This window comes from Musca vetustissima, unplaced genomic scaffold, assembly GCF_032173495.1.
Source record: "Musca vetustissima isolate MV318-11 ecotype Yass unplaced genomic scaffold, APGP_CSIRO_Mvet_v1 utg11468, whole genome shotgun sequence".
Lineage (NCBI taxonomy): Eukaryota > Metazoa > Arthropoda > Insecta > Diptera > Muscidae > Musca > Musca vetustissima.
In genome coordinates this window covers 172172-197405 of record NW_026878103.1, presented here as the reverse complement: position 1 = coordinate 197405, position 25234 = coordinate 172172, and the positions used below count along the sequence as shown (strand labels likewise).

At 37.9% G+C, this 25234-nt stretch overlaps 1 protein-coding gene across 1 annotated transcript; it reads left to right on the top strand.

Moving 5' to 3' along the window:
• The first annotated feature begins 304 nt into the window (after window positions 1-304).
• LOC133322900 (sodium-dependent serotonin transporter) lies at window positions 305-24293 on the top strand. The gene is made up of 8 exons (XM_061531853.1): window positions 305-556; window positions 2545-2821; window positions 13360-13570; window positions 13891-14164; window positions 19648-19826; window positions 19917-20211; window positions 23778-23978; window positions 24044-24293. The coding sequence occupies exons 1-8, from the start codon at window positions 305-307 to the stop codon at window positions 24287-24289; spliced, it is 1935 nt and encodes a 644-aa protein (XP_061387837.1). The 3' UTR covers window positions 24290-24293.
• Window positions 24294-25234: the final 941 nt, after the last annotated feature.

The following is a 25234-nucleotide window of genomic DNA, read 5'->3' as shown; positions in this document are numbered from 1 at the left end:
TGTAATTCGATTACTCGCAGACAGAACTGACAGAAAGTGAGAGACGGAAAGAGAGTGAGAGGTAGGGATCGAAGTAGAGGCAGGTTTGACAAAAAATCCAAACAAATATAAAAGCCCATACCAATCAATCAGAAACTGGTAACACAACTTAGGGAAGGCACACAGACACACACACACTCTCTCACGCGACTACTGCCCTAGTAAAATAGTATTCAGTCACCCTGCAAGCCCCCTCCTCATTATTGACATTACAATAGACTTCTTTATGTTCCACATTGGCCATTGAAGTCGCTCTCTCTTAACCATGGAACGTTCAAAGAAAACCAACGGCAGCAACAGTTGTGAATTTGCAAATAATTTAACAGCCACTAATGCATCCTCGGCGGCAGCAACAGTAACAAACAATACCGTGGGCACAACAACAACAACGACAAGTCCCTGGAGCAATAACAAAGAATCGCCACCCAATGAGGATGACTCGAATGAAGATGATACGGATAATGCAACACCGGCGAAAGTCACAGATCCCTTGGCACCTAAATTAACAAATAATGAGGTAAGTGTGCGATAAAAAAAAAAAAAATAAACAAGGAAGAAGATGAAGGTGAAGGTGAGAAGGACGAGAAAATTGTTGCTTCTATTGATTGCTAAAGGGTTATAGAATTGGTATATATCAAGAAAAACCATATTCAGCTATAGAAAACCTTATTCAGCCAAGCTGAATTGAAGATTTTCTATAGAAAACCTTATTCAGCCAAGCTGAATTGAAGATTTTCTATAGAAAACCTTATTCAGCCAAGCTGAATTGAAGATTTCCTATAGAAAACCTTATTCAGCCAAGCTGAATTGAAGATTTTCTATAGAAAACCTTATTCAGCCAAGCTGAATTGAAGATTTTCTATAGAAAACCTTATTCAGCCAAGCTGAATTGAAGATTTTCTATAGAAAACCTTATTCAGCTGGGCTGAGTTGAAGATTTCCTATAGAAAACCTTATTCAGCTGGGCTGAGTTGAAGATTTCCTATAGAAAACCTTATTCAGCCAGGCTGAATTGAAGATTTTCTATAGAAAACCTTATTCAGCCAGGCTGAATTGAAGATTTTCTATAAAAAACCTTATTCAGCCAGGCTGAATTGAAGATTTTCTATAGAAAACCTTATTCAGCCAGGCTGAATTGAAGATTTTCTATAGAAAACCTTATTCAGCCAGGCTGAATTGAAGATTTTCTATAGAAAACCTTATTCAGCCAGGCTGAATTGAAGATTTTCTATAGAAAACCTTATTCAGCCAGGCTGAATTGAAGATTTTCTATAGAAAACCTTATTCAGCCAGGCTGAATTGAAGATTTTCTATAGAAAACCTTATTCAGCCAGGCTGAATTGAAGATTTTCTATAGAAAACCTTATTCAGCCAGGCTGAATTGAAGATTTTCTATAGAAAACCTTATTCAGCCAAGCTGAATTGAAGATTTTCTATAGAAAACCTTATTCAGCCAGGCTGAATTGAAGATTTTCTATAGAAAACCTTATTCAGCCAGGCTGAATTGAAGATTTTCTATAGAAAACCTTATTCAGCCAGGCTGAATTGAAGATTTTCTATAGAAAACCTTATTCAGCCAGGCTGAATTGAAAATTTTCTATAGAAAACCTTATTCAGCCAGGCTGAATTGAAAATTTTCTATAGAAAACCTTATTCAGCCAGGCTGAATTGAAAATTTTCTATAGAAAACCTTATTCAGCCAGGCTGAATTGAAAATTTTCTATAGAAAACCTTATTCAGCCAGGCTGAATTGAAAATTTTCTATAGAAAACCTTATTCAGCCAGGCTGAATTGAAGATTTTCTATAGAAAACCTTATTCAGCCAGACTGAATTGAAGATTTTCTATGGAAACCCTAATTCAGCCACGGTGAATTAAAGATTTTCTATAGAAAACCTAATTCAGCAACGGTGAATTAAAGATTTGCTATAAAAAATCTAATTTAGCCACAGTGAATTAAAGATTTCTTATAGAAAACCTTATTCAGCCAGGCTGAATTGAAGATTTCTTATAGAAACCCTTATTCAGCCAGGCTGAATTGAAGATTTCTTATAGAAACCCTTATTCAGCCAGGCTGAATTGAAGATTTCTTATAGAAACCCTTATTCAGCCAGGCTGAATTAAAGATTTTCTATAGAAAACCTAATTCAGCTGGGTTGAATTGAAGATTTCCTATAGAAAACCTAATTCAGCTGGGTTGAATTGAAAATTTCCTATAGAAAACCTTATTCAGCTGGGCTGAATTGAAGATTTCCTATAGAAAACCTTATTCAGCTGGGCTGAATTGAAGATTTCCTATAGAAAACCTTATTCAGCTGGGCTGAATTGAAGATTTTCAATAGAAAACCAACTTCAGCTGGGCTGAATTGAAAATTTTATATAGAACAGCTTATTCAGCTGGGATAAATTAAAAATTTCACTCAAGAAAACTTATTCAGCTGGAAAAATCATTCAATATCCGTTTCCTGTTTTTAATTATTTATTGTTCTTATTTTTGTTATTCCAGCGTGTCCTCGTTGTCTCCGTAACAGAACGTCGCCGTGAAACATGGGGCCAAAAAGCCGAATTTCTTTTGGCCGTCATTGGCTTTGCCGTTGATTTGGGCAATGTTTGGCGTTTCCCCTACATCTGTTACCAGAATGGTGGCGGAGCCTTCTTAATACCCTATTGCATTATGTTGGTATTCGGTGGACTGCCTCTGTTCTATATGGAACTGGTATTGGGACAATTTCATCGTTGCGGCTGTTTGAGTATATGGCGGCGAATATGTCCGGCATTGAAAGGTAAGTCGAAGTTCTATTCTTACTGTTCAGGAAAAAACATGTTCCACCTGATTTCTAACTTATGATGCTAATAAGAGCCATGGAGCAACCAACAGCTGTTGGCAGAATCATCATTTTCGTATTTGTTCAGACTGGCCTCTTCATGGGCTTTTGTAATCCATACCACCCCCACCACCGAACCACCTCATTCCCCCTCACAATCTTTGCTGTCTGCCGCCAGCTTTGCGGCAATTGTTTACTGCCAGACAATTTGACTGACGACTGAATCCGACTGCCTTACCTTTTAATGTTTGATTGTCGGTTCATTTGTCCTCCACTTCTGTCTCTTTGTGTTCGCTTTTTTCTTTGAAGACAAAAAAGAAAACCTATTGACTTAGCAGTTTTTCTGTAGCTTTTCCACTTCGTGTTGAAGTCACTCGTATGTGTGTGTGTATGTAAAGTTTAAATTGTTTTTATTTGTTTTTCCCGTTCGTTCGTGTCTTTTGTTTGATTCTATTATTTGGTTTCTTAGAGGAAACTTAAAAAAAGAGAGTTTTGTTTTGGTTCGTAGCCTAAGTCTTCGGTACACACTCTCAAAGTTACTAAATTCAACTTCAAAGCGGTAAAAACTATGACGTTTCATGCACATGCATGATGACATATTCGAAAGGGTAAAAGTTTTCTGAATATGCAAGGACTTGAAAGTAAAATAGGAAAACTAAAACGATTAGCTTTTCTAAGGGCTTTAAAGGCATCAATAAGGTATAAGGAGACAAATAATTTTTAGATTACCCATAGGAAACCATATTCAGCTAAGCTGAATTGAAGTTTATCTATAAAAATTCGTATTCAGCTAGGCTGAATTGAAGATTACTTATAAGAGACCGTATTCAGCTAGGCTGAATTGAAGATCGCCTATAGGAAACCATATTCAGCTAAGCTGAATTGAAGATTATCTACAGGAAATCATATCCAGCTAGGCTGAATTGAAGATAATCTACAGAAAACCGTACTCAGCTAGGCTGAATTGAAGATTACCAAAAGGAAATCTTATTCAGCCAGGCTGAATTGAAGTTTACCTATAGGAAAACTTATTCAGCCAGGCTGAATTGAAGATTTTCTATAGAAAACCTTATTCAGCTAAGCTGAATTGAAGATTTTCTATAGAAAACCTTATTCAGCTAAGCTGAATTGAAGATTTTCTATAGAAAACCTTATTCAGCTGGGCTGAATTGAAGATTTTCTATAGAAAACCTTATTCAGCTGGGCTGAATTGAAGATTTTCTATAGAAAACCTTATTCAGCCAGGCTGAATTGAAGATTTTCTAAAGAAAACCTTATTCAGCCAGGCTGAATTGAAGATTTTCTACAGAAAACCTTATTCAGCCAGGCTGAATTGAAGATTTTCTATAGAAAACCTTATTCAGCCAGGCTGATTTGAAGGTTTTCTATAGAAAACCTTATTCAGCCAGGCTGAATTGAAGATTTTCTATAGAAAACCTTATTCAGCCAGGCTGAATTGAAGATTTTCTATAGAAAACCTTATTCAGCCAGGCTAAATTGAAGATTTTCTATAGAAAACCTTATTCAGCCAGGCTGAATTGAACATTTTCTATAGAAAACCTTATTCAGCCAGGCTGAATTGAAGATTTTCTATAGAAAACCTTATTCAGCCAGGCTGAATTGAAGATTTTCTATAGAAAACCTTATTCAGCCAGGCTGAATTGAAGATTTTCTATAGAAAACCTTATTCAGCCAGGCTGAATTGAAGATTTTCTATAGAAAACCTTATTCAGCCAGGCTGAATTGAAGATTTTCTATAGAAAACCTTATTCAGCCAGGCTGAATTGAAGATTTTCTATAGAAAACCTTATTCAGCCAGGCTGAATTGAAGATTTTCTATAGAAAACCTTATTCAGCCAGGCTGAATTGAAGATTTTCTATAGAAAACCTTATTCAGCTGGGCTGAATTGAAGATTTTCTATAGAAAACCTTATTCAGCCAGGCTGAATTGAAGATTTTCTATAGAAAACCTTATTCAGCTGGGCTGAATTGAAGATTTTCTATAGAAAACCTTATTCAGCTGGGCTGAATTGAAGATTTTCTATAGAAAACCTTATTCAGCTGGGCTGAATTGAAGATTTTCTATAGAAAACCTTATTCAGCTGGGCTGAATTGAAGATTTTCTATAGAAAACCTTATTCAGCCAGGCTGAATTGAAGATTTTCTATAGAAAACCTTATTCAGCCAGGCTGAATTGAAGATTTTCTATAGAAAACCTTATTCAGCCAGGCTGAATTGAAGATTTTCTATAGAAAACCTTATTCAGCCAGGCTGAATTGAAGATTTTCTATAGAAAACCTTATTCAGCCAGGCTGAATTGAAGATTTTCTATAGAAAACCTTATTCAGCCAGGCTGAATTGAAGATTTTCTATAGAAAACCTTATTCAGCCAGGCTGAATTGAAGATTTTCTATAGAAAACCTTATTCAGCCAGGCTGAATTGAAGATTTTCTATAGGAAACCTTATTCAGCCAGGCTGAATTGAAGATTTTCTATAGAAAACCTTATTCAGCCAGGCTGAATTGAAAATTTTCTATAGAAAACCTTATTCAGCCAGGCTGAATTGAAGATTTTCTATAGAAAACCTTATTCAGCCAGGCTGAATTGAAGATTTTCTATAGAAAACCTTATTCAGCCAGGCTGAATTGAAGATTTTCTATAGAAAACCTTATTCAGCCAGGCTGAATTGAAGATTTTCTATAGAAAACCTTATTCAGCTAGGCTGAATTGAAGATTTTCTATAGAAAACCTTATTCAGCTAGGCTGAATTGAAGATTTTCTATAGAAAACCTTATTCAGCTAGGCTGAATTGAAAATTTTCTATAGAAAACCTTATTCAGCCAGGCTGAATTGAAGATTTTCTATAGAAAACCTTATTCAGCCAAGCTGAATTGAAGTTTGAGGCATTAAATAATACAGAGTTGCCAACAATATATTATGATTATATTAAAATACAAACAATTGTCCCCAAATTAAACTCTCATTCGCTTATTAAGTAAATTTACACATTCATACATACATATGTACATAATTGGCCTACGAGATTTTAAAATTTTTGTTTTTTTCTTAAATCATTGCCGCCCATGATATGTCAAAATAGATATAAGATTATCTATTAAATGTCAAATTCATAAACTGTTGCTCTTTTGTATTCGTGTGTGTGTGTGAGTGGCGCCCAACTTTGAGTTGCTTGACATGCTTTTGATAACTTTCCGAGTAATCAGATTTTCGAAAACAAAACGATAGAAAAAGAGCCCAGAATGAGGCCAGCATGCGGCAAAGCAAAAAAAGAATGAAAGACAAACTTGTTGCTTGTTATTTTGTAATTGTGCGAAACGAAATGTACGCCGCACATCCTTACCAAACACTCAACTACGTTAAAAGGAGGATACGCCGTATATTGTGTAGCCTTATTTAATGCCAGCTAAATACTGGCTTACAGTGGTGGCTGAAGAAATTAGGACAAGGAATTTTGAATAACAAATTGAGTTGAATAATTTTACTGATACAAAAAATAAATTTTCAAAAGACAAATCTATTGTATTAGTATGTTTTGTTTTTTTGTGTAATTAAATGAGGCATTTGTTTACATTTTTTTTTAAATTGATTATTGAAATAATTTTTAATAAAATGAGTTATAATAAAAAATCCCAATACTGTCTCATTCCCAATCTGTCTGCAGCAACATTTGAAAATAAGACGCTGCAAATTAAATAATTAAATCATTCTGCGTATGAATGGCAGTTGTGAGTTTCAAAAGGGGCCATGGGGCCAGGCACAGCAAAAAAAAACTTGAAATCAAAAACAAATCTCAAAATTTTTTTTAAATAGCACATGTTTACAGAGATACTCATATGTATGTATGTTTGTAATAAATCAACAATTGTCGCCGAAATTAAAAATTAATTCCAAACAAAGTCAACTTTAATATAATCAATTAAAATGTAAACTTTCATTTCAACATTTATTTCATTTGTTAAACATCATATAACATATGTTACATATATAGTATGTAATATTTATTACATATGTACGGAATTGACTTATTTGCAATTCTTTCATTTCCCCAATAATATTTGCTTAACAGCGAATATATGTTTTTTTTTTGTGCCTGCAAGGTTATGATGGTGGTATTGACTTCAAGAGTAAATAAAACATGTAATATATGTGTGTGTGTGTGTAAACGTTATGTTTTTATACCCTTCACCACACTGTGGTACAGGGTATTATGTCTTTGTGCATATGTTTGTAACAGGCAAAAGGAAACGAGATAGACACATGGTTCCTTTTGAGAATATGCATAGAATCACTTTCTAAGTCGATTTATGCATGTCCGTCCGTCCGTCCGTCTGTGCATGTTAAATTGTAAACAAAGTAGAGGTCGCATTTATGATCCGAATTGGATGAAATTTGGCATATGTCACTTATTCGGCCCAAGGACGAACCCTATTGAAATTGGGAAAAATCGGTCCCGATTTAGATATAGCTCCCATATATATATTTAACCGATTTAATGTAAACGGTCCCTATATATCTTTCGATTTGCACGAAATTTGGTACAGCCTAATCATTTAGGTCTAGAATGATGACTGCCAAGTTTCGTGAAAATCGGTCCAGATTTAGATATAGCTCCCATATATAGTTTCGGCCGATTTCATGTAAATGGTGCACCATTTGCACGAAATTTGGCATAACGTACTGAATTAAGCCTAGAGAGATGTCTGCCAAGTTTCGTGAAAATCGGTCCAGATTTAGATATAGCTTCCATATATAGTTTCGTCCGATTTCATGTAAATGGTGCACCAAAGTCCCTATATATCTTTCGATTTGCACGAAATTTGGCATAACGTACTGAATTAAGTCTAGAGTGATGTCTGCCAAGTTTCGAGAAAATCCGTCCAGATTTAGATATAGCTTCCATATATAGTTTCGTCCGATTTCATGTAAATGGTACACCAAAGTCCCTATATATCTTTCGATTTGCACGAAATTTGGCATAACGTACTGAATTAAGCCTAGAGAGATGTCTGCCAAGTTTCGAGAACATCGGTCCAGATTTCTATATAGCTCCCATATATAGTTTCGTCCAATTTCATGTAAATGGTGCACCAAAGTCGCTATATATCTTTCGATTTGCACGAAAATTGGCACAGCGTAATGAATTAGGTCTAGAATGATGTGTGTAAAATTTCATAAAAATCGGTTCAGATTTAGATATAGCTCCCATATATATCTTCGTCCGATTTAAGGTAAATTGTGTAATAAAATCCCTATATATCTTTCGATTTGCACGAAATTTGGCATAGCGTAATGAATAAGGTCTGGAATGATGTATGCCAAGTTTCGTAAAAATCGGTTCAGATTTAGATATAGCTCCCATATATATCTTCGTCCGATTTAAGGTAAATTGTGTACCAAAGCCCCTATATATCTTTCGATTTGCACGATATTTGGCACAGCGTAATGAATAAGGTCTAGAATGATGTGTGCTAAGTTTCGTGAAAATCGGTTCAGATTTAGATATATCTCCCATATATAGTTTCGCCCGATTTTAGGTAAATTGTGCACCAAAGTCCCTGATAATTTTTTCATAGGCATGAATTTTGGTATAGCGTACTAAATTAAGTCTAGAATGATGTGTGCTAAGTTTCGTGAAAATCGGTTCAGATATAGATATAGCTTCCATACATAGTTTCGTCCGATTTTGGGTAAATGGTGCACCAAAGTCTCATTCGATTTGCACGAATTTAGGCAAAGCGTATTGAATTAAGTCTAGAATAATGTGTACAGCTCCTATATATATTTTCGTCCGATTTTAAGTAAATTGTGCACTAAAGATCCACAGCTAGGCCGATTGACACAACGTACTGAAATTAATATAAATTAATCTCTGGCAAGATATGTCGACTTATATATGTTAACTGTACACCAAAAAATCAATAGGTGTCTGATTGAGATTAAATTTTGAACAGTGCAGCATACTGAATAGCGTGTGTCATGTTTGCTTTAAATCGAGTTACACAAATCGGTCCCATAGCATAGGTTCCAGAAAGACATAAAAATCATATATTTAAGTTCGTTCAATTTCATGTCAAAATTCCTTCAAAAAGGCGACGTCTTTTCGGATAATATGTAGAATATACACAAAGCGGTGAAGGGTATCATATAGTCGGCCCAGTCTGACTTTACTACTTTCCTTACTGTTTTTAATATACAGTTAAGGGTACATAAATGCAAGATATACAAGATACTGTTCAACAAATCTCAATCTTTTTGAGAATTACCGGGAAATATTCGGATTAAATATTTTATATACAGATCACTAATTTATTGAAATAAAAAGAGATCCTTAAGAACTAAGTATTACAATATGACTTAACCTATCTTAGACTAATGTGTAAAAGAGAGAGAGAGAGAGGTAGAGTGTGTGAACCCATCTGCCATAACACATGAAGTGGACCAATGGTGGGCAAAATTTCTCTTAAAAAATTTTTAAGGGGAAATAAAAACAAGAATTATTCTGCTGAATTTATTTAATTTAATATTTTTAAAACATAAAAATAACATCGTAGGTAGCTCAAAAAATAAATTCATTAAAAAAATTGCGGAAAACTTTTCATTAAGGTTCATTTTTGTTTTAACACCAAAAAAATGTTAAGAGAACGCATCGACGCTGGTGTGTAAGTCTGCCCATCTATGAAGTGGACACACACATTTCATTATCTCTCATCAATCTGCGGTGTATATTACTCCCCGTAATCTTACCCAAATATACCACATGTGGCAATAGAAAACTCCTATCTTATTCCATTGTACAAATATTCAACAAGAAAATTCTGTATACGAAAATAGATCCCTGTTTAGCTAAATATTCTCTCCTCCAAGAGACCCACAGCAAGACATTTACTATCTTATTTATTAGAAATCCATGTTCGCCTTGTGAACAATCATCAAAAACGTCCCGATCCTAAGTCTCTATCATAATCTTTTGGTATTGTCCCACGAAGATGATCTCCTGTCTATAAAATATGATCTCCTATCCATAAAAGAAATTTTCTTCTTTTATAGAGAATAGCTGCTCTTCTTCTATCTATTGAAAAAAAAGGTTACCGATGAATTTATTTCTACAGAAAAAATAAACGCAAAAGGTTTAACGAATTGATCCAGGTGTCACGATTTTGTTTTCTGTAGAAAAACTAAACCAGCAGAAATTGTTCGAAAAGTAAAGAAGCGACTTGATCAAAACCTCTTCGATTTGCCACACCATCACCAAAAGTCAGCCATGGTGATGGTGTGGGCACGCGCCACCCAAGAAAGGTTACAAAATGAGGTTCCTCGCTTCATTTCCAGCGCGCAATGGCCACCAAAATCTCCGGATAACAAACCGTTGGACTTTTGACTCTTTTCGTTTTGTGCTCATTTTACGAATGAATTTATGTCGATAAATTCTTTATCAAACGAGCATTCGCCAAATAATGTTCGCACCCACATAACAAACGAACGATCGTTCGTTTCGTTTTGTTGTTGAGATTCTTTCTGACATTCTCTCACGAATGAAAACTAACATTCCCGAATTCTAGCGAATGCTCAAGACAGCAACAACGTTCGTGAACTCAATAGTTGTTGGACATGTGTTTTATGATATTTTTGTTTGTTGTTGTTTTTAACAGTGCTCGCGAACATTTGTTTTTTTTTTTTGAGTTTTTCAAAAGAATATTCTTCAGCAACAAATGCTCGCGAAAGAATGAATCGACGATGCTTGCAGCGAAATTTTATCGTTCGTGAATTTTTCGTACAATGCGAACATTCGCGAGAGATTGCAAATGCTTTTATATGAGGACTACCATATCTTTATAATTTGAAACTTCAGCGCTTAGAAATTTCAGCGAATTCGGTTAAAAACGCGTTTAAGAACCACAAAATACCGACAACTGGGGCCCTTTCAATTTGAATAACCACGTTCCGCGATGTTGTCTTCCACTTGATCTTTCCATCGCGTTCGTGGCCTTCCCCTTCTACGTGATCCATCAGTTGGCTCGCTTTTATATGCCTTTTGAGCTGGTGCTTCCTCATTCATTTTCACAAAATGGCCTAGCCAACGTAGTCGCTTAAGTGGACTGTATACATAAATAGATCCCTGTTTAAGTAAATTTTCTCTACTTTACACTGGAGCAAGACATTTACGTTTTTTTTTATATGAACTCCATGTTCGCTACGTGAACACTTCAATTGAGGATCGGATCATATCCTTCCTGCGGAAAACTTCACACTTCTTCGCCAACAAAGACTTCGAACGGGCCACTAGCAGAGCTCGTCTCTATAGCATGTCATGGCAACCTTTGCATTATCTCCCGGTCGTTACGGAAGATTCCGACGCAGTTCTCGTCTTTTTTAATATTAGAGCTAACTTTGCCGCCTTCATTCGATGGATTCTCCTGAGAGTCTCCTTTGACTTCGGCTCTGACTTATCTTTATATCACCCAGCCCTAGTTTTTTTATGGTTTGGTATTCGTCTGCTTTTCCCTAGACCTAATCCCCTTTGTCGCTTCCGAAGGGGATTAGGGGATTATCCTTCTGAGCATTAGTTTTCTATTCGCGCATGTCTCTGCGTTTCATCCTGACCAGCTTTCGCCTCTGTGTCCCATATAACTGCTTCTTTTTGTTGTGAGCTTGGCGATATCCTTGCTAAGAGGTCACCACGATTTTTTTTTATTGAAAAAACGGGCGTTTCCACTATTTTTTTATTCACAGCTATCCAGATTGATGGCCTTCCCTTGCTGCAGGTACTCCATGATTATATTATTGACCGCATTCATCACATTTTAATGGGTCTCCTTTTTTAGTTTCCCACACGCACAGTTCTCGTCGATCATTTTACAGGCGCCGTAGCGCCTCCTGGCAACCTTTACATAAGAAGTGGGGTTTGTCGTTCGTCTGCTGTTCTGGAGACCTAAACCTCTTTGATGCTCCGAATAAGTGGAGGGAAGGTCAGGCTTCTTAGCATCAGTTTGTTGTTCGCACTTGATTCTCCGGTTCAGCCTGACCAGTTTTTGCCTTTGTGCCTGTCTAACTGCTTGCTTCTAGTTTTGAGCTTGGCTATATCCTTGCTCAGGATCTCCACGAATTGTTTCTATTGAAAAAATAGAACCAGGAGTTTCCACGATTATTTTTTTCTATTCACAGCTATCCAGATTGGTGGCTCCCCCTTGTAGCATGTGTTCCATCATCATATTATTGACGCATTTATCACCTTCTTATGGGTCTCATTTTTTAGTTCCGCGGACACATTATTCTCGTCGATCACTTCATAGCAGAGCTCGTTTGTATAGCGCCTCCTGTCACGACTTTGTTGAGTTTAGCGTTCGTCTGCTTTTCCGGAGACCTAATCCTCTTTGCTGCTTCCGAGGGAGTGGAGGGATGGTCAGGCTTCTGAGCATCAGTTTGCAGTTACAGCTTGTCTCTACGGTTCATCCTGACCAGCTTTCGCCTCGGTGCTCCATACAACTGCGTATTTCTTGTTATGAGCTTGAGACCAATGGGTCTTTACAATCTGTTTTTAAAGAAACAAATAGGGGGAGTTTTCATAATTTTTTTTATTCACAGTTATTCAGATTGATGTTCCCAACTTGCAGCCGGTGCTTGGACTCCCTTTTTAGTTTCCCGGACGTACTATTCTCGTCGATCACATTACAGCGGAAATCGTCTCTATAGCGCCTTCTGGCAACATTTACATAAGTTGGCGGGTTTGACCTTCGTCTGTTCTTCCGGAGATGCTGTGAGGAAATCGAGCATATTTTAGCTATTTGAGCGTGTTTCCGCGGTTCATCCTGACCAACTTTCGCCTTTGTGTCCCATTTGACTGCTTCTTTCTTGTTGTGGTATAGCGATATTTTTGCTCCGGGTCTCCACAGGAGTTTCCACGAATTGTTTTCTATTGACAGCTATCCAGATCGATGGTTTTCTTTTTTCTTCTAAAATATAGTCTCAGAAGTATATATGAATTAAAAAAATGGACCCAGGGGTCTCCACAATTTTTCTATAGTAAAAATAGACCCAGGGCTCTACACAATTTTTTTCCTATAGAGAAAAACTGGGTCATCCTTATTTTTTTGCTATAGAAAAAATAGACTAAGGAGTCTCAGCGAAAAAAACCAAGTGGTCTCCACGATTTTTTTCTATGGACCCAAAGGTGTAGACATTTTTTTCGTAAAAAATAGCGACCCAAGTACAGATTTTTTAATTGCGATCCAAGAGTCTCGACGATATTTTCCTACAGAAGAAACAGTCGTGGAAATGCATTTTCCTTTCAGCCTTCCTTAAATCCTTTAACATTTTAAAGTTCCTGGTTTTTATAAATGCTCACATATCCTGTGTATATTTTTCCTTACCACCTACAACTTAATCGAAAAACTTTTAGTTACTCCGTGTTATTTTCAAACTTTTCTCTCACCTTCTCTCCACCACCTCTTTTTTTTTCTTTTTGATCTCCTCAACAGGTGTTGGCTATGCAATCTGTCTAATTGACATTTATATGGGCATGTACTATAACACAATTATTGGATGGGCCGTTTATTATCTGTTCGCCTCGTTTACATCGAAATTGCCTTGGACATCGTGCGATAATCCATGGAATACGGCCGCATGTATGCCCGTGACGAATGCGAACTTTAATGCCAATCAAACAACGCCGGCCAAAGAGTTTTTCGAGTGAGTATTTGAAAGCAGCCTCCCCTTCAACCCATTTAACTCCCCCCAACCACCTCATGTGGGTCATATGTATGTGTGTGTTTAAAGCAACAAATAAACATTCTGCCCTGGGAATGAGATGTCTGATTGTCTGTCTCTCTAAATGACAGACATCCCGTCAGCCATCTATTCATCCGGTGAAGGATGTTTTTAACCACTCAACAATAAATGTGTTTATCTAAATGGTTAGCAAGGCTACTATAATACACCATCTATTGTTGTTGTTGTTACCAATAAAATGTTTATTTATTTTGATTTATTTGTTCTTATTGTCATTGCAGACGCAAAGTCTTGGAACAGTACAAATCGGATGGCCTCGATTTAATGGGTCCCGTTAAGCCAACATTGGCTTTATGCGTTTTTGGTGTTTTCGTTTTGGTCTATTTCTCCCTGTGGAAGGGTGTCCGTTCCGCCGGCAAAGTGGTATGGGTAACCGCATTGGCTCCATATGTGGTACTCATCATTTTGCTGATTCGAGGTGTATCGCTGCCCGGTGCCGATGAGGGCATCAAATATTATTTAACACCAGAATGGCATAAGCTGAAAAATTCAAGGGTAAGTAGAAGGGAGGGGACGGATGAAAAAATTTTATATAGAAAATAAAATTTGTGAGTAGACCGATGTCGTCAAGACCCTTGGTTCGCTATTTGCTACTACAGAAAATAATTATCGAAAAATGAATCGGGACCCTTGGTTAAATTTTTTATAGAAAGAAAAAATTCATCGAGACCCTTGGGTCAATTTTTTATATAAAAAAAAATTATCAAGAACCTTGAGCCGCTTTTTTTTATAGAAAAAAAATCATCGGTATTCGTGGGTCTATTAAAAAAATTATCGGTACATTTGGGTCAATTTTTAAAAGAAAGAAAATCGTCGACACACTTGGGTCGATTTTTTCTATAGAAGAAATCGTGGGGACACTTGGGTAAATTTGTTATAGTAAAAAATTCATCGAGACCCTTGGGTCAATTTTTTTGTATAGCTCACTTCATAGAAGAGATCATCTCTATAGCGCCTCCTGTCAACCTTTACATATGATGTGGGGTTTGGCGTCCGTCTGCTCATCTGGAGATCTAAACTTCTTTGATGCTGCTAGGAAATCGAGGGAAGGTTAGACTTCTGAGCATCTGTTAGCTATTCGCGCTTGTTTCCACGGTTAATCCTGACCAGCTTTCGCCTTTGTGTCCCATTTAACTGCTTCTTTCTTGTTGTGAACTTGGCGATAATCTTGCCCGGGTCTCCACATTGTTTTCCTATAGAAAAATAGACAGATATATCTCCATTTTTATACCCTTCACCACACTGTGGTACAGGGTATTATGTCTTTGTGCATATGTTTGTAACATGCAAAAGGAAACGAGATAGACACATGGTTCCTTTTGAGAATATGCATAGAATCACTTTCTAAGTCGATTTATGCATGTCCGTCCGTCTGTCTGTTTGTCTGTCCATGTATTTTTGTGAGCAAAGTACAGGTCGCATTTATGATCCGATTTGGATAAAATTTGGCACAGCTCATTTGTTTGGCCCAAGGACGAACCCTATTGAAATTGGGAAAAATCGGTTCAGATTTAGATATAGCTCCCATATATATATTTAACCGATTTAATGTAAACGGTCCCTATATATCTTTTGATTTGCACGAAATTTGGTACAGGCTAATCATTTAGGTCTAGTATGATGTCTGCCAAGTTTCATGAAAATCGGTCCAGATTTAGATATAGCTCCCATATATAGTTTCGTCCGATTTCATGTAAATGGTGCCCCAAAGTCCCTATATATCTTTTGATTTGCACGAAATTCGGCACAACGTACTGAACTAACCCTAGATTGATGTCTGCCAAGTTTCGAGAAAATCGGTCTAGATTGATGTCTGCCAAGTTTCGAGAAAATCGGTCTACATTTAGATATAGCTCCCATATATAGTTTCGTCCGATTTCATGTAAATGGTGCCCCAAAGTCCCTATATATCTTTCGATTTGCACGAAATTTGGCATAACGTACTGAATTGAGCCTAGAGTGATGTCTGCCAAGTTTCGAGAAAATCGGTCTAGATTTAGATATAGCTCCCATATATAGTTTCGTCCGATTTCATGTAAATGGTGCCCCAAAGTCCCTATATATCTTTCGATTTGCACGAAATTTGGCATAACGTACTGAATTGAGCCTAGAGTGATGTCTGCCAAGTTTAGAGAAAATCGGTCCAGATTTAGATATAGCTCCCATATATAGTTTCGTCCGATTTCATGTAAATGGTGCACCAAAGTCCCTATATATCCTTCGATTTGCACGAAATTTGCTACAGCCTAATCATTTAGGTCTAGAATGATATCTGCCAAGTTTCGTGAAAATCGGTCCAGATTTAGATATAGCTCCCATACATAGTTTCGTCCGATTTCATGTAAATGGCGCCCCAAAGTCCCTATATATCTATCGATTTGCACGAAATTTGGCGTAACGTACTGAATTGAGCCTAGAGTGATGTCTGCCAAGTTTCGAGAAAATCGGTCCAGATTTCTAAATAGCTCCCACATATATAGCTCACATATTTTAAGTAATTGACGCAACAAGGAAACAATAGGAACAAAACGTTCTGAAATTAGTATAACCTAACCTGTGACAAGTTTGCTTGAAATCGCTTAATATTTGGATAGAGCTTCCATATATATTTTCGCCCGATTTCAAACAAATTGGACATCAAACTCCTCATGTTAGTCAGATTGACATCAAATTTTGCACAACGTACAAAATTGACCATAGAACTACGTAGTTGCGTTTTCTAGAAGTGCAGACATAGCCCAACGTATGACCTATTTATATTTGTTTGAAGTCGATTTACATACTTTATGGATATATCCAGGTAGATTCACATTATCACATATATTATTTCATCCAATTTCATGTTAATAGTCCTGTTTAATATACCCATAGTGGTGAAGGGTATCATATAGTCGGCCCCGTCCGACTTTACTACTTTCCTTACTGGTTTTTTTATAAAAAAATCATCGAAACCCTGGGTCAATTTTTATAGAGAAAAAATTCATAAGAACCCTTGGGTCAATTTTGTATAGACAAAACTTCATCGAGACCTTTGGATATATTTTTTTTATAAAAAATAAATATTAATCGATAAATTTGGGTCAATATAAAAAAATTATCAAGACTCTTGGGTCCATTTTTTATAAAAAAAAAAATGATCGGGAACCTTGGCTGATTTTTTTATAGAAAAAAAATTCATCGAGACTCTTGGGTCAATTTTTTAATAAAAAAAATTATCGACACCCTTGGGTCAATTTTTTAATAGAAAAAAATCACCAAGACCATTAGGTCCATTTTTTTTTTAAGAAAAATCCATCGAAACCCTAGGGTCAATTAGAAAAAAATCATTGGTATTCTTGGGTCTATTTTCTTTATTAAAAAATCATCTGTACACTTGGGCCAATTTTTAATAGAAAAAAAATCATCGAGACTCTTGGTTCAATTTTGCAATAGAAAAAAATCTTCGAGACCCTTGGGTCAATTTTATTTAAAGAAAAATTCATCGAAATCCTTGGACCAATTTTTTAATTTCAAAAATTCTTCGAGACCTTTGGTCAATTTTTTAATAGAAAAAAATCTTCGAGGTCTTGCGTATATTTTTTAATAGAAAAATGTTCATTGAGACCCTTGGTTCATTTTTTTATAGAAAAAAAATCATCATCCGTACACTTCGGTAAATTTCTTAATAGAATAAAATTCGTCAAGACCCCTGGGTCTATAGGAAAATATTCGTCGACACACTTGGATCGATTTGTTGCCCAAACGGCGGGCTACTATCTTCGATCACTGACAGAGCTTGTCACTATAGCATGTCATGGCAACCTTTGCATTATTTCCCGATTTCGGAAGATTCCTACGCAGTTCACGTCTTCTTGATATTAGAGCCAGCTTCGCCGCCTTCAGTCGATGGATTCTCGTGGCAGTCTTCTTTGACTTCGGGTTGACTCTTACTTACTTAGCTGGCTTATGACAGAACGGTTGTTCCACAAGCCGAGCTTAAAAAAGATTTCAAGGCGCGCCAGTCGCATGTGCGCATCTCATCCAATTTGAAAGACCATTTTTCGAGATGTTGTCTTCTACTTGATCTTTCCATCGGATTCGTGGCATTCCCCTTCTGCGTGAACCATCACTTGGCTCGCTTTTATATGCCTTCTGGGCTGTGGAATCTTCATCCATTCTCACAAGATGGCCTAACCATCGTAGTCGCTGCAGCTCGATCCATCTGACTATGTCGATGTCTGAGAATAGATTGTATAGCTCAGGGTTCATTCGACGGCGATATTCACCATCGACGCAAATCGGCCCACAGATCTTTCGGAGAATTTTTCTCTCAAACACTTCAAGAGCTGCCTCATCTGCTTGCCCAAGTAACCATGCTTCAGATCCATACAACAGCACGGGCAATATCAGCGTCTTGTAGAGTGAGTTTGGCGAGAGGTGGCCTTGCTTTTGAGTTGCTTACTTAGATCATAGTAGCATCTGTTGGCCAACACTATTCTCCTCCGGATTTCAAAGCTGATGTTATTAGCGTTTGTTTATAGGGGTACCGAGGTATATAAAATCGTTCACTACCTCAAAGCTGTAGTTTTCAAGTTCCACAGCTGGTCCGAGTCTACTGGACGTCTTGCTCGTTGATACCATCAAAATGGCCTTTTCGCCATTTACTGCCGGTCCTACTTTGGCAGACTCCTTCTCAATTCGTTCAAAGGTGGCTGTTACGTCTCGTAATGTTCGACCCATTATGTCGATGTCGTCAGCGTAGGCGAGTAAAATATGCGGTTTGGTGTACAGAGTGCTAATTCTGTTCACATTTGCATCTCGTATGACCTTTTCCAGCAGGATGTTGAACAGGTCACACGACAAACTGTCACCTTGTCTGAATCCTCGTTCGGTATTGAAGGGCTCCGAGAGTTTCTTTCCTACTTTAACTGCTGACATTGTACTAGTTAAAGTTATCCTGCATAGCCGTATTAATTTTGCTGGAATGCCAAACACAGACATGGCTTTCAACATCTCTGAACGGATTATAGTCGACGAATAGGTGGAATGTGTCGATGTGTTTTTCGTGGGGTTTTTTCACGATCTGGCGCAGAGTGAAAATCTGGTCAATGGTGGATTTGCCAGGCCTGAAGCCGCATTGGCATGGTCCAATAATGTCGTTGACCATTGGCTTCAGTCGTTCACACAGCACGCTGGATAACACACGGGTTGGCTCTACCTTATCTTTATATCATCCCACGTGAAACTTTGTTGATTTTTGTATAGAAAAAATTATCAGGAACCTTGGTTGAATTTTTTACAGAAAAAAATTCATCGAGATTCTTGGGTCAATTTTTTAATAGAAAAAAATCATCGTGGCCCTTTGGTCAATTTTTTTTAAAGAAAAATTCATCAAAACCCTTGGGTCAATATTTTATTAGAAAAAAAATCATCGAGACCCTTGGATAAATTTTTTAATATAAAAAAATCTTCAAGACCCTTGGTTCAATTTTATTTAAAGAACAAATCATCGAAACCCGTGGGTCAATTTTTTAATAGAAAAAATTCTTCGAGGCCTTGCGTCATTTTTTTTAATAGAAACAAATCATCGAGACCCTTGGGTCAATTTTTTTATAGAAAAAAAAATCGTCAAGACTCTTGGATAACTTTTTTAGAAAAAAATCGACGACACACTTGGGTCGATTTTTTCCTATAGAAAAAATCATGAGGTCAATTGCATCAATTTTTTTTTATAGAAAATGTTATCGAGTCACTTGGGTAAATTTTTTTTATAGAAAAAATCATCACCTTTAAAAAAAAATAATTTAGGCCCTTGTGCATTATTTTACTGAAGAACATTATTAAGACCCATGGGTCAAACTTTTTATAGAAACAGAAATCATTCGGACTCCTTGGTTCGCTTTTCCAATAGAAAAAAATTGTGGAGACCCCTGGGTCACTACTTTTCTATGCACTTTATCCGATATCTCACCATCTCCCCTTTTTCCTTCTCATCCTAGGTTTGGATTGATGCTGCCTCACAGATATTCTTCTCCCTGGGACCTGGCTTTGGAACGCTGCTCGCCCTCTCAAGTTATAACAAATTCCGTAATAATTGTTATCGCGATGCCTTGATTACAAGTAGTATTAATTGTTTGACAAGCTTCCTGGCGGGATTTGTGATTTTTTCGGTATTGGGGTAAGTCCACAAATCTCCCATAACATATAAGAAGAAATATTGAAAATATTAAAAATTGAAAATAATTTTTTTCTCTCTCCTCTCTTGCAGCTACATGGCCCATGTGCAAAAGACCACCATCGATCGTGTGGGCCTCGAAGGACCCGGTTTGGTTTTTATCGTATATCCCGAGGCCATTGCCACAATGAGCGGTTCCGTCTTTTGGTCTATCATTTTCTTTTTAATGCTGATCACATTGGGTTTGGATTCCACGTTTGGCGGTTTGGAGGCAATGATTACCGCGCTGTGTGATGAATATCCTCGGTCGATAGGAAGAAGGAGGGAATTATTTGTATTATTACTATTGGCGGGAATATTTTTGTGTGCCCTACCCACCATGACATATGTAAGTAGATAACGAATTAATAAATATAAATTTGATTTTTATTCAGATACAAATCACCAGGAAGCGGATGGGGGAAGAGGGTTAGGGGAAAGGCTGAATTTCCTATCTATCCATTTAACTTAATTATGCCAATGGCAATTCATTAGAAATGCCTCACACTTCCTCCTACTCCACCAAACAGGGATAGATTAAATCACACATCACATATTCATTTAAAAGGCTAATGAAAGAAATGCCTAGCCGGAACTCGGCTTCTTACCACACATAATATATGTTTAGTTAAGTAGCACTACAACCTGCTCTTTCCCCTTCCCCTGCACTCACCACCTACCTGTCCAAATGATTTACACAATCGGCCACTTAACTTCTTCCGCACCTCATGCAATAAAACACTTTTTCTTGTTTCCCTTCATCGACTGACAAACTAACCATACCTCCTGACTGCTGGGTGGACATTGAACAGGACTTCCCTAAGTGTCCACCCCTTTAGATTTGACCGGCACAAGCCACTACCACTTGTTGATAACTAATGTTTGTTATCACTTGACTTGATTACATTTGAAATTATAATTTGGTGTTAACAGCAAGGGCCAAGGGCCGGAGAATTTAAGGGATGGAATAGATGTTGTTCGGGGGTGGAGGAGGAGGGGAATTTCTATCTGAAAAGTAATTTATTGATTTGGACACTTAAAAGGATACGCATTACAAATGTAGGTTTGCGGCACAAGGAAGATTGCATAATAAATTTTCTTTAAGAATTTTTTCAAAGACCTGCAGGTCGGAGGAGGTAAAACAAAAATTTATTTTTAAGGACCAAAAAAAAAAATCACGACATCTTCGTCCCTACCAAAAATATTCTTCGAAAAAGAATGAGGAGTTTGAAGACTTGTTCTGTAAAGCGCACAGAAGTTCTTCTTTTACCATTTCCTTAAAAATTTGGAGGCTTGTTCTGTGTCTCTGGATAGGACTTTATATGAGATGGGAAGGAGACTTATTCCACTATAGTTGGCACATATCGTCTTGTATCCCTTTTTGTGCACGGACATGCATTTCTCTAGCAAAATTGTACAAATGAGCTGGTGCATGCTCCTGACCAGCGTCCAACCACTGGTCTTAAACAGTTCTTTATTGTTCTACTCTTACCTCATCTTGGCTAGGTGGTATACACTCTATACCGTCATCTCTTATTGGCTCTGGGGTATATTCTTCACCGCCATTACTTGATACCAGAAGTTTTCAATATGCTTCTTCCAGATCCTCAACACGCTGTCAGTATCTATCACCAGGTTTCCATCTTAATCTCTACAGGAGGATTCGCCGAGATGTTGTCTTCAACTTCAGCTTCACCGCCTTCAGTCGATGGATTCTCGTGGCAGTCCCCTTTGACTTCGGGTTGGCTCTTACTTACTTAGCTGGCTTATAACAGAACGGTTGTTCCATAAGCCGAGCTTAAAAAAGATTTCCAGGCGCGTCGGTCGTTTGTGCATCTCATCCAATTTGAAAGACCATTTTCTGAGATGTTGTATTCGACTTGATCTTTCCATCGGATTCGTGAACTTCTCCTTCTGCGTGAACCATCACTTGGTTCGCTTTTATAGTCTTTTGAGCTGGGACATCCTCATCCATTCTCACAAGTTGGCCTAGCCAACGTAGTCGCTGCAGCTCGACTCGTCTCACTATGTCAATGTCCGAGAATATGTGATATAGCTAATGGTTCATTCAACGGCGATATTCACTATCGACGCAGATCGGCCAATAGATCGGAGAATTTTTCTCTCAAACACTCCTCCTTACCATCTGTTGCTGTCATCTTCCTCTTTTGCAAATTCCCGGTCTTTGCGGAAGATTCCGACTCAGCACTGGCCTTCCTAATATCAGAGCCAGCTTCGTCTACCCTCGTCAGTGAATTCTCATGACAGTCTCCTTTGATGCTGGTTTGACTCAGCTTTCTCTTATCATCGGTCGGCGGGAAGCTCTTTTTCTTTTTGGTGGATTTGACTGTCGCCTGCTCATCCGGAGACCTTTTCCTCTTCGCCGCTTCCGCAGATGTGGATGGAAGGTCAGGCAATTTGAAAGACCATTTTCCGAGATGTTGTCTTCTACTTGTTCATCCCTCGGATTCGTGGCCTTCCCCTATGGTATAGCTCATGGTTCATTCGACGGCGATATTCACTATCTACGCATATCGTTCCATAGATCTTCCAGAGAATTTTTCTCTCAAACACTCCTCTGTTGCCGTCATCTTCCTCTTTTGCAAGTTCTCGTTGGTCCTTTTGGAATTCCCGGTCTTTGCGGAAGATTCCGACTCAGCACTCGCCTTCCTGATATCAGTGCCATCTTCGTCTACCCTCGTCAGTGAATTCTCGTGACAGTCTCCTTTGACGCTGGTTTGACTTAACTTTCTCTTATCATCGGTCGGCGGGAAGCTCTTTTTCTTTTTGGCGGATTTGACTGTCGCCTGCTCATCCGGAGACCTTATCCTCTTCGCCGCTTCCGCAGAAGTGGAGGGAAGATCAGGCTTATCCTTTTAAGCCTCTGTCGGTATCTCGCTCTTTTTGTTCATCCGGTTCATTCTGGCCAACTTCCGCCTTTGTGCCTGCCCTAGACACTGTTTCTTACTGGTTGTGAGTTTGGCGATATTTTTACTCACCTCCTCTATCATCTTGTCAGCCTCATTTCTCTTCCGGCTCTCCAAGACAGTTATGTTTGTCTGCCAGACAGTTATGTTTATCTAATTATCATGATCAGACTCAGAGTTCGAAGTAGAGTCCCCTCCTGTCTCTGAAGGCTGGGTCGAGATTGCTCTTCCCCTGTGGTTCCTTAACTTCCAGTTGGTGTTGCCCAAAGGCTGAGTGCTTGTAGCTATACCTTCGTCTACAGATGCAAAGACACCCAAATCTGTAGGAGATTGTTGCTCACGATCGCAGGATGACGACGGTGCCTGACTCGTGGGCAGATCAACGACACCCGCCGGTACTGAGTTATTTATGCTCTGCACCGTAACTTTTATTCTTTTTCTTCTTTATCCATCTTTGTTTTTTGTTTTAGGGGAACATCCCATAGTTAGTTTTGTTCCGCGGGGACAAAAACCCTGGAGGTGGGTGGTCAAACTATTCCATTACTTACAGCATAAAATCTCCTAGCAGATGTTTTATGTCGTGGCCAGGGCAGCGGTCATATGCAGTTTCTAGGCGCTCGTAAAAAATGTCTTTGTTGTGTTCATCTTTGTATTCCGTCGGAGCATGGGCGCAAATAAGACTGATGTACAAGAAATTCGCTTTTACACGGATTATAGTAATTCGATCATCTACTGGATTGAATCTGGAGACGAGGTCTTTTATTCTCCTGTTAACCATAAATCCTCAGCCAAATTCACGTCTCGTTTCATGGCAGCTATAATCCAGGGCGCAATCATCTGATTCACTTACGCCAGTCCATATTCATCGCATTTTCTGCAAGGCAATAATATCGGCTTTGTACTTCTTGAGGCGAAGAATTTTCTAAAAATATATTTTTTCACATACCATAGATTACTTTTTATCTTATCCATTTAATTCTACTTACAGGGTGGCGTATTTCTGGTGAACTTCCTTAACGTCTATGGTCCCGGGTTGGCCATTCTCTTTGTGGTATTTGTGGAAGCAGCAGGCGTGTTTTGGTTTTATGGCGTCGATCGTTTCTCCAGTGATGTGGAAATGATGCTGGGCAAACGACCCGGTCTGTTTTGGCGCATATGTTGGACCTACATCAGTCCGGTGTTTTTATTGGTGAGTCATAAAATATATTTTTTTCGATTTTAGTTTCTAATATAAATTTTTTCTCCTCACTTCAGGCCATTTTCATTTTCTCCTTTTTGGGCTATGAAGAAATGCTCGGCACCGAATATAAATATCCGCAATGGAGTATTAAAGTCGGTTGGGCGGTCACATGTTCCTCGGTGTTGTGTATACCCATGTATATGATCTACAAATTCTTCTTTGCCTCGAAGGGTAATTGTCGTGAGCGCTACGATGCCTCATTTAAACCGGACACAAAACCGGGTACAGCCATACCCGGGCAGCAGGGTACCAATGTGTGACATGGCGAAGTAGGTATTATTAATAATAATTGGTTCAAAAAAGAGTGTGAGCTCAAAAATCATCATAATCACCAACAACAACAACAAGAACAACAACAATATTCACCAACAACAATAACAAAACTAAATGGAAAATTTTGTAGTAAATTAAGTGAAAATGAAAATCTCAATAATTCATATTATCAAGATGCTGCTTCGTCGTATTATAATACAACAACCACAACAAATTATTTAAATGGTAAATGTAAACACCTGGAACCAGAACCAGGCTATGATATTAGCTTTAACAAAAATGTCAAGAATTCGGAACAGATCGCCAACGAACAGGATACAGATGGTCACCATAATTCCCATTCCTATTATAATTGTAATCCTGCTAGGCATTCCTATTCCGAAGATCTTGACGCGATCAATATTAATAGTTATAGAAAGAATTTAGTTAATTGTAGTCAAGTGCGCCGACATGGCCATTACCATCATCGTCGTTTATTAAGTAGAAATTTTTGTATATTACAAACGCCACATTTGTACGATAATAATATTGCATGTGCGTCGTCCGGATACGGATCGGAGTTTACCGCCGCCGCCGCTAATGCTGCTGCTGTTGCTAATAATGCTGAGGACAATAACAAATATTCGATTATACTCAGCAAAAGTTGTAAACCGCTTAAGTTTTCATTTGCCAGTGAGTGGTTGGTTTAGGAGATTTCATTTCTAAGGGGAAAAAATTAGAGAGAGAGGTAGAGAGAATTATAATATTAAATATTTTAAAGAAATTACGCTCTGAGACATCTGTTTTATAGCGAATTATATTGAAGCGTATGCTACGTTTACATGGAAGTAGTCTTGTGTCGTTCGTGAACGACCTAGTTCAATTGAACGAGTCAGTCCACCGAACGAGCAAACGACATAGTTCACTTTTTATTATGGCCGTTCACTGAACGA